The sequence below is a fragment of the Trachypithecus francoisi genome, unplaced genomic scaffold (genome assembly GCF_009764315.1).
Source record: "Trachypithecus francoisi isolate TF-2019V2 unplaced genomic scaffold, Tfra_2.0 Lachesis_group5, whole genome shotgun sequence".
Taxonomy (NCBI): domain Eukaryota; kingdom Metazoa; phylum Chordata; class Mammalia; order Primates; family Cercopithecidae; genus Trachypithecus; species Trachypithecus francoisi.
Window position 1 is genome coordinate 79,977,959 of NW_022681470.1, and position 14,368 is coordinate 79,992,326.

Here is a 14,368-nt window from a genome sequence, read left to right on the forward strand (position 1 = left end):
AAAATACACATGAAAAAACTTAGCACAATTAGAAAGCAAGAGATGAATAGCCAAATGATTCAGGCTGAACATGCAGCTGATATATTAAGTTTAAGGTGTAAGAATGAGGGGTTGGGACAGCAATCCAATGAGTCTTGAAGAGTAGAGAGCATTCTAGACGAGGAGACTCTACAAAGACCTCACAAGATTATTGTGATGAAGACAGCATTTCAGAGTATCTTGAAAGAAGAGGGAAGGGAGTCGAAGTTAGTGAAACTACCTGCCCAGAGACCAAGGAGATAACACTTATCACATAAGGAAATACTGCTTACTTAGTCCTAGTATTTAGGACTAAGCAGTATTACTTACTTAGGACTAAGATATGGAGGAGAATGAAAACAGAAGGGGTTAATCCTAGAGAGACTATGGAGAAACTATACAACGAAGCAATTTGCAAAGAATCATACAGCTCCAATGAATGCAAATCTGGGCATAAATGAAGCTGATAACAGCACTGAAGGTTAAGAGAAGGGGAATCAGTTTGAGAACTGAATGGTCAACTCCTGGTATAGTCAAAAAATCAAGGAAATTGTCCATTATAACCTTTATACAAAACTGAAATGACCATCTTGACGTATTCTTTAAACATATTATTCTGAGAAATAGCATTACAAAATAAATTAAACTCCATTCTAGGCAAACAGGAAGAAATGTTTATTATACGTAATAATGACTGCTAAAGAAAACCTGTAGCCTTTCTTAGAAATTGGCAAGGACTTTCTTCTTGACCAAACTCCAGCCAGGCTCCTCTAAGCTCTCTTCTGAACTAGGCCTCAAACTTGGCCAATAAAAACTTGAACAGACAGTAACATAGTTTCTAACAGCTCAAGGCCACATCCCCAGGATTACCCCAGCCCCTCTTGAAATGCATGCCTGGGAAAACTCCAGAAAAATTTACTGGTGGTTCTGCCTTCTGCTTTTTAGGCTCCCCATCCCCACCCCTTACAACCCCAAGTCACCTCCACAGAAACTGGAATAGAGCTTAGCTCTTCCTCCTGTCAGTAGTTACTGAATCAAACCTGTCTTCACTGCTCTAATGTCTGGCTGTGTTTATCCTCGTCTAAACCACATTCAAAACAGCAACGAACCTAAAATGATCATGAACTTAATTATGAACCATCTAATTTGTGACTGAAGCTTTTTATATATCAGAAGTATTATAAAGGATCAAGAATTTTAAATCCATAAAAAGTCTGCTCACTGTAATATCTGGATGAAGTCAACAGGGAAATTACTAGATTACTCCTTAAGATCCCTCTGCCCCTCAGTCTCATCACAAAAAAAAGTTTACTTGTGTTTACTCACCAAGCTTTGACAATTCCATCTTCTTTTTAGACCAGGTGTAATACTGTAAAAGCCCTTTATAGGCCTGAATAAGGTTGATTAATATTCCCCGGGAAGATGTGTTTTCACCATGTCTCCATGTCTCTGCCTCACTCAGATTTCTCTTAGCATCTTTAAGCATTCCGTGATGCAGAAGGTATAATGCATGTTGTAAAGAGATCTGCAAAAATAATAAGGGCACACTGCTATTTAAGACATTTGATAACCATTAGTCAAAAAGCTCAGTAAACATATAACACATGCTGGGCTAAGACCTTGGTAGGATACAAATAACTTGACATTGAAAATTTTGATGTTGGGGACAATCTGGCAAAGAAGTAAGACATAGGAAACAATTAACACTATGCAAATATGAGCTAAATTATGTAAACTTACAAACAAAAGACAGTGTGATATACTGAGGAAAAAAGAGGCTTTGAAGATGGAGTGTCTTGGTTAATACACCACTTAAAAACTAAATAAGCCTGGGTCAATTATTCACCCTTCGTGAGTCTCATTTGTTTTACGGGAACATTATTGCCCCTTCAGAAGGGTGTTTTCAAGATTAAATGAGATACTACTTGCAAACCACCTAATAGTTTGGCTCATAGCAGACATTCAATAAATATTACTATTTTATACATGTTATATAAGCTTAGAGAAAATATGTTAATAAGGGATGTTGAAGAATGACTTCAGTTCAGATGGAAAGGAAAGTGTATCCCTGACACAGGAGAAGCAGGAAGAATAATTATACAAAGAATGAGTATTACAAGAAGGGAAGACATCAAAGAGGAGAATAACGAGAAATACAATTAATCATATGGGTAGAGCCAAAGTACTGCAATAATTTGTCAACTGGCCTCTCCATTCCTGCCTCCCTACAATTCATCTTTAAAGTGGCTACCAAAGAAATCTCATCTTGTTAGTTATTTGCATAAACTCCTTCAATGGCTCCCACTGACTACAGAATTAAAATCCAAGTTCCTAGGGTGCAGCACACAGCGCCCAGCCTACTTCCTCCGACTTCTATCCAAATGATTTTTAGAGTAACTATTGGATGCAGGGCTTTTGAACTCTTTATAACTCCTGCCACACAGGGCTGCCCTTTCCCCTAACCTGCCTAGTGAACAGCCAACAGCTTTTTCAAACTTATCTCAAGTATTACTTTCATTCTTTTCCTGATTCCCCTATCCATTAAATCCTAACCCTCTCTAGTTCCAGAGAACTGGACATTTTCTCCTTTATCTTCTCACTATATGTTACATTTCTACTATGGTAGCCATAACACTTAATGCCATTTACATGATCTTCCTCTACTATAAGAACCATGTCTAGAACAATACCTGGTAAGCGGCAATAAGTGTTTTTAAAATTATTAACAACAAAAAAAGTTTTATTATCTATCCTAATTATCACTCTCAGACTCTTATTGAGAAATGAGGTTCCCTTTCAGTTTCTTTACTTCAACCGAGTAGATTCTAGGAGCCAAAAGGGACCTAACCAACAGTTTAAACTTCACACTCCCTCCCCAATCAAATGGCTATCCAGTTTAGACCTGAAAAAACAGATGCACAGCACACATCAGGGTAGGCCATTCCCATTTCCAATTGTTTAGTTAGAAAGCTTTTCTTAAGTAGAACTGTAAACTGCCTCCATTTAATTTCCACTCACAGTATACCTGGTCTACCAGAGAACAAAACCATAAGAGCACCTGGCACATAAAGTAGGCACTCAAAACATTTTTTTAAAGCAAAGCATTTACAAACCTGTATTGAAAAAGTGCTGAGACAAAAACAGAGAGAGGGAGATACAATATTTTGAAAATTTCTCAATCTTCTTCAATAAGACTTTTACAAAAGAATATATGGACTTGGAGGTCAAGATTCCACCTAAACATTAGGAGTATTAAAATATTTTCACGTATTTAAATTCCCAACTTGTTTAGCTCTTTCCTTTTTCTAAACACCAACTCTAAGCTCAAATGACTTCAGCAAACATTTCAGAATTTGGCCCATCATCATACCACCGCGATCTCTGAATAACTGATTTTTGCAGCCAGAAGAAATATACAAAAAAAAGGAATTTTCAGTCAGACAACACGGGAGATGACTGAAAATCAAGAAGTGAATGGTTCTCATAATGCTCTTTTCTTTCAGTTTTTCTTATTTATCCAGATGCCTTATCCTTGTCCCACATTTTTTAGGTTAACTACCTTATCACTGACACAAGCAATAAAAAAAAAAAAGAATACCACAAGGGTAAATTCACAAAGCCCATATTCTCACCTTTAAATAATTCATGACGCCAATATTTTTCATCCGGTCAGCAAAAGTATTGAAAGTCTCCATGTTGCTTTTGGGATGATAAAATAGAATTTCACTTCCAAGCTTCCAAATAATCTGTCAAAGCATAGCATAAATTACTGCCAAAATGTAAAACTTTTGCCTTATTCAGTTTCTGTCTAAGATATTGTTTTCCTGATTACAACATTAATAACCTGTGATTCCTTTTCCTAGAGACCACTACTGTCAACATTTTACTCCACTTTGCCATGTAAAATTAATACTACTTCCTTATGTGATAAAATAGTTTCAACCTTCTAGATTTCTATTAAAATACCAGATAATATAATAGTATCATTACTAATTTAGTAGTTTAAAGAAAGGCAGTTAAGATACATATTTAATATAAAATGTTTAATTGGCATGGAAGGAAGAATATTAAAGTCAGAAAATTTGGGTTCTAATAATATTGGCTTCTTCATTGTTCTCAGCCTCATCTTTATCATCTGCAAAATGAGGGCAACAAACTACCTATTTCCTGAGAGCTCATCAAATTCTACAACTATTGACTACATTTATTCTATATTTAGAATGCCAATTTAAGAATTTTCATTAGCTATGGACAAATCTTAATAAAAAAAATTTTATCCTCAGATCACCAAAACTTTGGGGGCAGAACTTGGAGCTCTTTTTTCATGAGAGCAAATCTCTATTTCTCTAACCTCAATTTCAAGTACAACAGTAATACTAACTTCAAAGTAAATTAAACTGAACCATAAATCAATTATTTCTATGAACATACACATTGGTTATATGTGGATACACATACTATCACTGGTATAATTATATATGATACACATATTATCATTTGGTATAATGATCCTCATCTTCCCAACTCAGAGATATCAAGATTTCATTTGTAGAATATCACACTGTAGTATCTGGGAACTTAAAGAAAACCTGGGTCTTGGATCACCTACCACCAGGGATGGGTAAATGCAGGGGGGAAAAAAAAGCAGGCAACAAAAACAAAAAAAGAAAACTTCGAGATTATTATAGCTATTCTTACACCCAGTGTACACAATAATTACATGGGACACCTGTTAAAAATAGATATTCTATTATAGGCTCACATCTGTAATCCCAGCATTTTGGGAGGCCGAGGCGGGCGGATCACGAGGTCAGGAGATCGAGACCATCCTGGCTAACATGGTGAAACCCCGTCTCTACTAAAAAGACAAAAAATTAGCCGGGCGTGGTGGCAGGCGCCTGTAGTCCCAGCTACTCAGGAGGCTGAGGCAGGAGAATGGCGTGAACCCGGGAGGTGGAGCTTGCAGTGAGCCAAGATCGTGCCACTGCACTCCAGCTTGGGTGACAGAGTGAGTGAGACTCCATCTAAAAAAAAAAAAAAAAAAAGATATTCTGACTCAGTAGGACAGGGGTGTGGAGTAGAGGAATTTATACTTTCAACGAAAGCCTTCGGTGATCCAAATAGAGCCAAAGAAGTGCTCAAAAACCATTCATCCAATTCCTTCATTTTACAAAACAAAATCTGGACAAGAAGAGGCTGTAACATGTCCAGTGTTTCACAGGTATATGTAACTTAAGTACATAAATTAAATTTTCAATGAATGGTTAAATTTTTTTTCAGCTTTCTTTCTTTTTTTGCTTTAAAAGATAACTAATGGATGCAATGGTGACTATGTCAGTAAAACCTATGAGACACTCATGTCAAGTTATTTGTGGGTAAACTGTCTTTTACTGAAGAAATTTAGTAGTATATGCCAGGCACTGTTTTAATCCCGCCCTGTGAAATTTACCTTCTATGCAGAGAGACAAACAATAACCAAGAAATATAATTAAATTGTCAAGTGTTAGGGGAAAAGAATGGAGCAGGATAAGGAGATCAGGAGTGCCATTCAGAAAGTGCAGGTTGCAGATGGAGTAAGGCAACTGCAATTTTAAATAGTCAAGGTAGGCCTCATTGAAAAGGGGCTTTGAAGGAGGGTGGCTATAGTGATAGCTGAAGAAAGAGCTTTCCAAGAACTGGTTAAGGCAAAGGCAATCAGTCAGGAATATGCCTGGCCCATTCAAAGTAAGAACAAGGAGACCAGTGAAGATGGAAAAGAAAAAACAAGCAGGAGAATACAGGTTGAGTATCCCTTATCTGAAATCGTTGGGACCAGAAATATTTCAGATTTGTAATTTTTTCAGGTTTTTAAATATTTGTATATACATAATGAGACTGGGGATAGGACCAAAGGCTAAACATGAAATTCACTTATGTTTCATATACACCTATACATACAGCCTGAAGGTAATTTTATACAATATTCTTGAAATTTTGTGCGCAAAACAAAATTTGTATATATGGAACCATCAGAAAGCAAAGGTGTCACTATCTCATGTCAGTACTCAAAAAGCTTTGAATTTTGTAGCATTCTGGTTTTCATATTTTTGAATTCGGAATGCTCCACCTGTTTCAGGAGATGAAGTCAGAGAGGTCAAACAAGGAAAGGGAGTGAGCACATCATATAGGAATTTACAGGCAATTATGACTTTGGCTTCTACTGAATGAAATGGAAAGCCATTACAGTGTTTTCAGCAGAGGAGTGACATGATATGACATGTTTTAAAAAGCTCACTCTGAATCATTAGTCATTAGAGAAATGCAAATCATAGTCAGGAGGATGCCACTTCACAACCACAAGGATGACTATTATCAGTAAGACAGGACAATAACAAAATATTGGCAAGGATTGGAGAAATTAGAAGCCTCAGATATTACTGGTGAGAATATAAACATGGCCACTTTGGAAAATAGTCTGGCAGTTCCTCAAGAGGCTAAACATAGTGTTACCATATGACCAGCAATTCCACTCCCAGGTGTAGACCCAGGAGAAATTAAAACAAATGTCCACACAAAAACCTGCACACAAATGTTTGCAGAAGCATTATTTCCAAAAACCAAAAAGCAAAAACAACCTAAGTGTCTAACAGCTGATAAATGGACAAATAAAACATGGTATTTCCATATGACAAATTATTTGGCAATAAAAGTAATGAAGTACTTATACATGCTACAACATGGATAAACCATGAAAACATTATGCCAAGTCAAAGAGACCATTTACAAAAGGCCACATATTGTACGGAACCACTTATATGAAATGTCCAGAATAGAAAATAGATTAGGCTGGGCACAGTGGCTCACGCTTGTAATACCAGCACCTTAGGGATGCCGAGGCGGACAGATCACTTGAGGCCAGGAGTTGAAACCGTGTCTTCACCGACAATACAAAAAATTAGCTAGGTGTGGTGGTGCATGCCTGTAATCCTAGCCAACCAAGAGGCTGAGGTACAAGAATCACTTGAACCCAGGAGCTGGAGCAAAGATCATGCCACTGTACTCCAGCCTGGGCAACAGAGCAAGAATCTGTCTCAAAAGAAAACAAAAAAAGAAAAAGAAAGTAATAGATTAGTGGCTGTCAGTGTCTGGCAGCTGTGAGGAGGGATAGGGAAAGACTGCAAGTGGGTACAGGGTTTTGGTTTCATGTGAGAAAAAAAGGTTCTAAATTTAGAGTGTGGTAATGGTTGGCTGCACAACTCTGTAAACATATGAAAATTATTGAACTGTACAATTTAAATGGATGATGATGTATTAACAATGTCTTGACAAAACTAAAAAAAAAAAAGGATCTGGTTGGAAAAAGAGAGCAACTCTTTCAAGAAGTTTTGCTGAAAGAGAGTAAAACTAGGAAGCATAGTTAATGGGGGAAGTTTGGGTGAAGAGATGATTTTAAGATAGAATAGACTGAGTATGGTGGCTCACACCTGTAATCCCAGCACTTTGGGAGGCCAAGGCGGGCGGATCATGAGGTCAAGAGATTGAGACCGTCCTGTCCAACATGGTGAAACCCCATCTCCACTAAAATACAAAAAAATTAGCCGGATGTGGTGGTGCGCGCCTGTAGTCCCAGCTACTCAGGTGGCGGAGATTGCAGTGAGCCAAGATTGTGCTACTGCCTGGCGACAGAGCAAGACCCTGTCTCAAAAAAAAAAAGAGTAACAAAATTTTTACATGATGATGGGAAACATCCATAAAGAGGGGGGAAAAGGAAGAATTATTGGAATGAATATTTTATTTTCCTTTAAAATAACAGGTAAAAAGAAGTGTGTAAATAAGGTCCCAATACAAACTCTCCACCCAAAAGTAGTTTTAGTAGCTTTTAGCAAAATCACTGAGATTCTGTAAAAGCTACTATAGGTGAAGGTGAAGCTGGAGGCAGAAATTCCTGGGAATCTATCATTTCTTCCAGCAAACTCAAACTTTGTTTACCTCAGGTGCAGCCTGCCTTTTGTAGCTATCTGAATCTTCCAAGGTCTGAAAATAACTGTACATGTATTCTGCAGCTTGCTGCCATTGGTGCTTCAGCAGAGCTTCTTGGATAAAACTTAAACAAGCACTTGTTGTCTGAGCAAAATCCTTCTTCCTTTTCCCTCCAATGGCTATAAAAATGAAAAAGAAAAGAGTTTTTATCCACAATGGCTCCAGTTCAACTATTCAAAAAACTTACTTCTGATAAGAAGTTTTAACAAGTAAACAGTAGGCATTACTTGACCCAGCCCATTTCCAGTATCAAAGCCAGCTTCACTTGAAACAACCCCTTCCACATTATATTAATTATTTTTAGCAGATAAAAAAATATCTAATTTGATGTTTTGGGGCTACTAGAGTCACCAGAGCCTTTAAATCTGATTCAATCATCCTTTAATCCTTGTGCGAAATAATTTGGGGAGAATCTCTCAAACAGGCCCCCAAAAGCACAGTCCCAGGTATTTAGAATGGGTAAAATGTCAGGGTCATTCTAGGCAAACATGGTCTTTATTACCTACCCATGTTCTGCACACTCCAAGTGGGCTTTTATTTTTTAAGGACCAAATTCCTAGTAACTCAACGATATTAAATACAAATGAGCTTAAAACAGTTGCAAAAATAAACATTTATATCTCTAAAAGTATTGGCAATCCCAATGTTAAGAACATTTGGGCTTAGATACAGGGCTATTATATGAATGACTAGTTACATTGCTACCTCTTCTTCTCTTCCCACAGAACTATGAGACCCCTCTAGTCCAGCTGGGTAATTGTACCCCAGTAGGTACACAAAGACCAACAGGTACTTTGCAAAGATACTTTTAAAACAATTAACTTGCAGATCTTTGATTTCCTTACATACTCTTTCCACAAGTTAATCTCCTAGACAGCTGTGCCTACATAGTCAAAGCTTCACAATCAAAATCATTACATATTATCTGAAGGTGAAAACACAGGTGTTGAAAAAGTAAGTAACTCTAACATCTCCTTTTGCAAGTCAGGCAATTCCCAATTCTTTGCTTATCAAAACTGCAAAACAACATAATTTTTTACAATAAATCATTATGTAATTTTTCATGAATAATTTAGAAGAAATTCAAGGACCTGATGCATGGCTATAATTAAACTCCATTCACTGCCATCTTCTTACTTATGTGACTAAGGTTTCTCAGAATTTATGTCAGTTAAAAAAAAATAGCATAATCAATGCTAAATCTTTTCTCATCCTAGGAATACATAAAAGTCACCCACAAATATATATTTAAAAAATTGGGAAAAAGTTTTAGATAACTTTATTAAAAAAAAAAAAGAAAGAAAAAGAGAGTCTTGCTCTGTCACCCAGGCTGGACCGCACTAGCACAATCATAGCTCACTGTAGCCTCGACCTCCTGGTTCAAGTAATCCTTCCTTTTGGCCTCCCAAAGTGCTGGGATTATGAGCATGAGCCACCACACCTGGCCAGCAACACTTTTAATACGTGTTATATTGATCAGCTATGTACAACTATTAATGATAGCAACGTCCCAACCTAGAAAAAGTTTTAATTCTTAAAACTTACAGGATATAAACAAAAAAAGGGTAAATGTTGATACATAACTTTTATTGCAAGAAGTACAACAAAAAGGAACATAAAATTCCATCTATTAAAAACTTTTTCTTAATTTTTAAATGGATAACGCAAGGTATTAAAACCGTATGTCACTCCTATGCTATCTGGACTCCATCACATATAAAGTAATATATATTCATTTAAAAATACCAACGTGCTAGAAATTTTATCTCTTGAAAATATTAAACATGCAATAAAATATTTTCAGATGATTCCTTAAAACTGTGCAAGGTAGTACTCAATTTTTCAGAAAAAAGTAGGGGATACAAAAGTGAAAAATTTGAAGACTACTGCGCTAGTGTTCTCAGACTTTTGAATGTACATACAAATCACCTGGGGACCTGCCCTTGCTACTCAATGTGGTCCTGGAACATGCAGCAGAAGTATCACCTGGAATCTCATTACAACTACAGAGTACTATGCCCAGCTCTCTGAATCAGAAGCTGCATTTTATAAGATCCCCACACCAAAGCTGCTCAGCGTCGGTGGCAATACCAGCCAGCCAGCCTAGGAAACTGACAAAACACCTCATCCTTAAAACATCTTTTATTTACCTAAAGGAGAGAACTGTTCTCAGGCTAAGCTCCCTTCCATCGCTCAAGCTTTCACAACTGAGACTACAAATTGACTTTAGATAACTATACCTAAATGCTTGGAAAATACTTTTGTCTTCCAACCTAGCCTAGTTACCTCAGGAAAAGTTCTCCTCTCATTTCATTCTTTAATGAGCAAAAGAGAGTCTTACTTGATCCTGATAACTTTAAGAAAAAAAATTGTCAAGGAAAACACATTTTTACATGGAATAGAGATGTACAATAAGGAACTACTGTCATCAACCTAACTTCTTTTTTTTTTTTTTTTTTTTTTTTGAGACGGAGTCTTGCTCTGTCGCCCAGGCTGGAGTGCAGTAGCCGGATCTCAGCTCACTGCAAGCTCCGCCTCCCGGGTTCACGCCATTCTCCTGCCTCAGCCTCCTGAGTAGCTGGGACTACAGGCGCCCGCCACCACGCCCGGCTAGTTTTTTTTTTAATATTTTTTAGTAGAGACGGGGTTTCACCGTGTTAGCCAGGATGGTCTCGATCTCCTGACCTCGTGATCCGCCCATCTCGGCCTCCCAAAGTGCTGGGATTACAGGCTTGAGCCACCACGCCCGGCCAACCTAACTTCTAATATGCTACTCAAAGAATCTGGAAACTTATCAGTCTGTCAACAAATATTTTTCGGGCACCACTGTGTGCTAAGCACTACTGCAGGTACTCATCATATAGCTTCAATCCAGACTGGCCCTGTCTTCAAAGTTTTTGTTCTAAGGGGCTTGCTGGGCATGCCCTTCAAAATGCCAAAAGCTATCTACCAGCATAAAAAATAAATACAGCAATTGTTAGGCAATTTTGTTTTCCTATTATGGTTAATTACCAGCACAATGTCAATATTACTTCCAAGTATTTTCTCATTGCAGACCAAAAGTATTTTGGGTTTAACAGGCTATCCACGACATATAAAATATTTCTAAGCATGTAAATTTTGGTCTTAAACCTATCTGCTTGCAGACTGACTCAGACTTTCTATAGAACACTGGTAACAGAAACATACCCAAGTATGATATAACTATAGGAAATTTAAATTATTAGTTCCCTACCAGGGATGAAGTAGCACTATCTCTGAAGTATCATTCATTCAAATCTGCCTTAAGCCATGTGCATTAATCCAGCAAAACTAAAATGAGGAGAGGAAAGGCACTATTATTTTTAAACACTCACTATGCATGAGATACTATGCTAGGTACTTTACATATATTGTCTCATTTTAAAAAATATATCTCAGTGGTTAAAAGTGTAGGCTTTGAGATCAGACAAACCTGGATTTGACTTCTGATACCACCACTTACGAATTTAATGTCTTTGAGATTCAGTTTCCTCCTACCTGAACTGCCTAGCACAAAAATTTATTGAGAATTTACTGAGATCACTAAATGAGATGATACTTAGATCGAAAGAAAAAAATGGAAGCGAAATTTTAGGAGCCAAGGAATCTGTGTCAAGAGGAGAAAAGTCTGGGCAAAAAAATACATATTTAAGGGCAGTAAGTAAAATGCTGGTTCAAATGTAATCCCAAATGTAAACCACTCAATATGCCAGCATACAGATAATAGCTTCTTTTATTTATACTTATATTAAATAAATTCTTATAGGGAATTCATCCCATAGAAAAACATACTTGCATTTATATTAGATAAAAATGGGGGAAATTTTATCCCATAGAAAAACATGCTTGCATTTACATTAGATAAAAATGAGGGAAAATGCTCTTTTATCTAGGCCGGGTGCAGTGCCTCACACCTGTAATCCCACCACTTTGGAGGCTTGAACACTTCCTAGGCATGTTTTCCTCAATGGCAGAGACCATATCTTCTTCATCTATGACTCCCCAATATTTAATCAATGCCAGAGATAAAAGTGCTCAGTAAGCATTACTGGAAAAAATGTGTATCTAGCATAATACAGACTACTGTTAATCCAAGGTCAAAGAGTTCTAAAAGAAAAAACATTTTTTTTTGGCTTAAAAACACTCCACATATTCCTCTTGAAAATTAAACCAGCCTGGTTATTCATTTTGTATCCATATTGAATCTTACCATCTCCTTACATTTAAGTTAAGATAGCTCAATGTTACTGTTTTACTTACCCACAGTTTCTATGTATGTTTGAAGCCAAGGAAAATGCATTCCTGCCCCAGTGAGCACAGATGTTTCCACTTCATCATCTGTCACAGGCCCTTTTAATTCTTCACTGAAATCACTCATACCTATTACAAACTGAGATATCAGTTACTTTCTATACATCTTAATCCACAGTCTTCTGAGTTGTACAGAAAAACAGCTTTTTATCAAATAAATACAATTTGATCAGCAAAATGCATTATACCTGTCAGCTCTTTTAAAGTAAAAAATGAATTTAACTATGTCAGCAACAGCCAAAATGAATGAGACATTAAAAAGACCGAACTACTACTGTTTCAAGTCCATATAAAGATAAGTAAGATACTGCCCCTTTAATTTAAAAAAAATCTCAAGTCTAGACGAAGAAATAGCAAAACATACAATAACAAAACAATACGAGAAGTACAATAAGAATAGTACTAGCAGCTAATATTCATTAGGCCCTTACTATGCACCAGAAGTATAAATTATCTAATTTAATCCCCACAGCAATCCTGAGGTGGGTACTATTACTTTCTTCCATGTTAAGGTTGAAAAAACTGAGGGGCTTAGTGAAATGATAGAACCTCCCTAATCACAAAAAAGGTGAGGACGTTATTCTAGGAAATAGAACACCAAACTACTTAGCATGACTAGAAGTTGGGGTGTGTGTGGAGAGGGGTGCGGAAGGTGAGAAACGAACCTAGAAAAATAATCATAAGCCAAGCTGAGTTTGGACTTACTCCTAAAGATGCTCAGGGCCCCTTCCTCATTCCCCATATGAAATCGAGTATTAGTGCCCCTGATACTGCTTCCCAAATTTCCCCAATTCCCCTCTTCTTTGCAATCCTACAGCACTACCCTAGTTCAAGACCCCTTCAAACAGTGCCTAGATTACTGCGTTAGCTTTCTAAATAATTATCCTTGTTCAGATTTTGCTTCTCTGCATTACACCCAGAGAAAACCTTCTAAAATCAAATTCTGTAGCTACGAGTATGAATTATAAGTAACAACTGAATTTGAATCCGACCCATCATGTATTTTGAGTAGCAGTTACACAAATCCTCCCTTTCCAAATCCTCAAAAATCCAAATTGGTGTCCCGCAGTTGCCACGGCAACCAAAGCTTCTCTATCCCCTTCTCTCGTTCTCAGACTCCAAGGGTTTCAGGTATTAGGAGGAAATATCAGGAGAACATGGATGAATCCTGACACACCCCTTACCGTCCCATTTAAACGCAGGAACCACGGACGATATCTGCGGCACTTACCCGCTTAAAATTAGAGCTCCTCAGTAAAGCTAAACTCAGTCTCCGACTCCGGACCACGTGAAGGAATTCCCACCGGAAGACGGGTTAGGAGAGCTTTATATGAGCATGCGCAAAACCTGGTTTAGGCATTCAGGCTGCGCGCGGCCCAGCTCGTAACTCTTGCGGTAGCAGGCGTGTTGTTGGCCTCGCCTCGACCCCGGAAGTGACTTCTGGAAGTGACCCAGGAAGTGACAGTGAACGGCCTCTCTCCGATTAGTTTTGCCCGAGTTTTATTTTTGTCTGTCTCAGCTAGAAAGTGGGAGACTTTCATTTAAAATGGAAATTGGGGCGAGGGGTCGGCGGCTGGGCGAAGGGAGCATTCAAAAGCGCAGAATGTCACTTTACCCGAGAAATTCACTACGATGGGCCATTGGTTTCTGGTTGGCTCGCAGGCGCACTGCACGAGTGGAGGCGTGGTTAGTGGCTGTGACGAGACAAATCCATGCATATCCTGTTCATTGCGAGCCTGAAAGTTCTTTTCTATTACAGTTTTAGCTTTGGGTTTAATTGGTTCGACTCCCTTCTCCACAATTTGGGCGAGAATTTCTTTTGCCTTCTGAGCAAAAATTGTTCTGCGGACCCGTCTGGTTCAACTTTCATGAGGGACATTGAGACAAACAAATGAAATATGGGTCAAAAGTAAGATGGTTAAGGAAACGCAGTGTGCTTCTCCAGTATTTGGAGGGCTGATCCGTGAAAGAAGGATCAGACCTTTTTTCTTAGCAGCAG

At 37.8% G+C, this 14,368-nt stretch overlaps 1 protein-coding gene across 8 annotated transcripts in view; it reads right to left on the reverse strand.

Annotated features, from left to right (window-relative positions):
* TAF1A (TATA-box binding protein associated factor, RNA polymerase I subunit A) overlaps nucleotides 1-14,282 on the reverse strand; it is a 36,229-nt gene extending 21,947 nt beyond the window's left edge. For 3 of the 8 annotated variants that reach the window (XM_033196267.1, XM_033196269.1, XM_033196266.1), the window contains exons 1-5: nucleotides 13,601-14,282; nucleotides 12,319-12,438; nucleotides 7,987-8,156; nucleotides 3,651-3,764; nucleotides 1,345-1,543 (exon numbers count right to left, since the gene is read on the reverse strand). In XM_033196267.1, coding sequence (XP_033052158.1) covers nucleotides 1,345-1,543; nucleotides 3,651-3,764; nucleotides 7,987-8,156; nucleotides 12,319-12,436 — 601 coding nt within the window. In that variant the 5' untranslated portion in view covers nucleotides 12,437-12,438; nucleotides 13,601-14,282. Of the gene's footprint in view, nucleotides 1-1,344; nucleotides 1,544-3,650; nucleotides 3,788-7,986; nucleotides 8,157-11,272; nucleotides 11,328-12,318; nucleotides 12,449-13,600 lie in introns of those variants that run through there. The other 5 variants (XM_033196272.1, XM_033196268.1, XM_033196273.1 and 2 more) reach the window with 5 other exon arrangements.
* Between the last annotated feature and the right edge of the window lie 86 nt (nucleotides 14,283-14,368).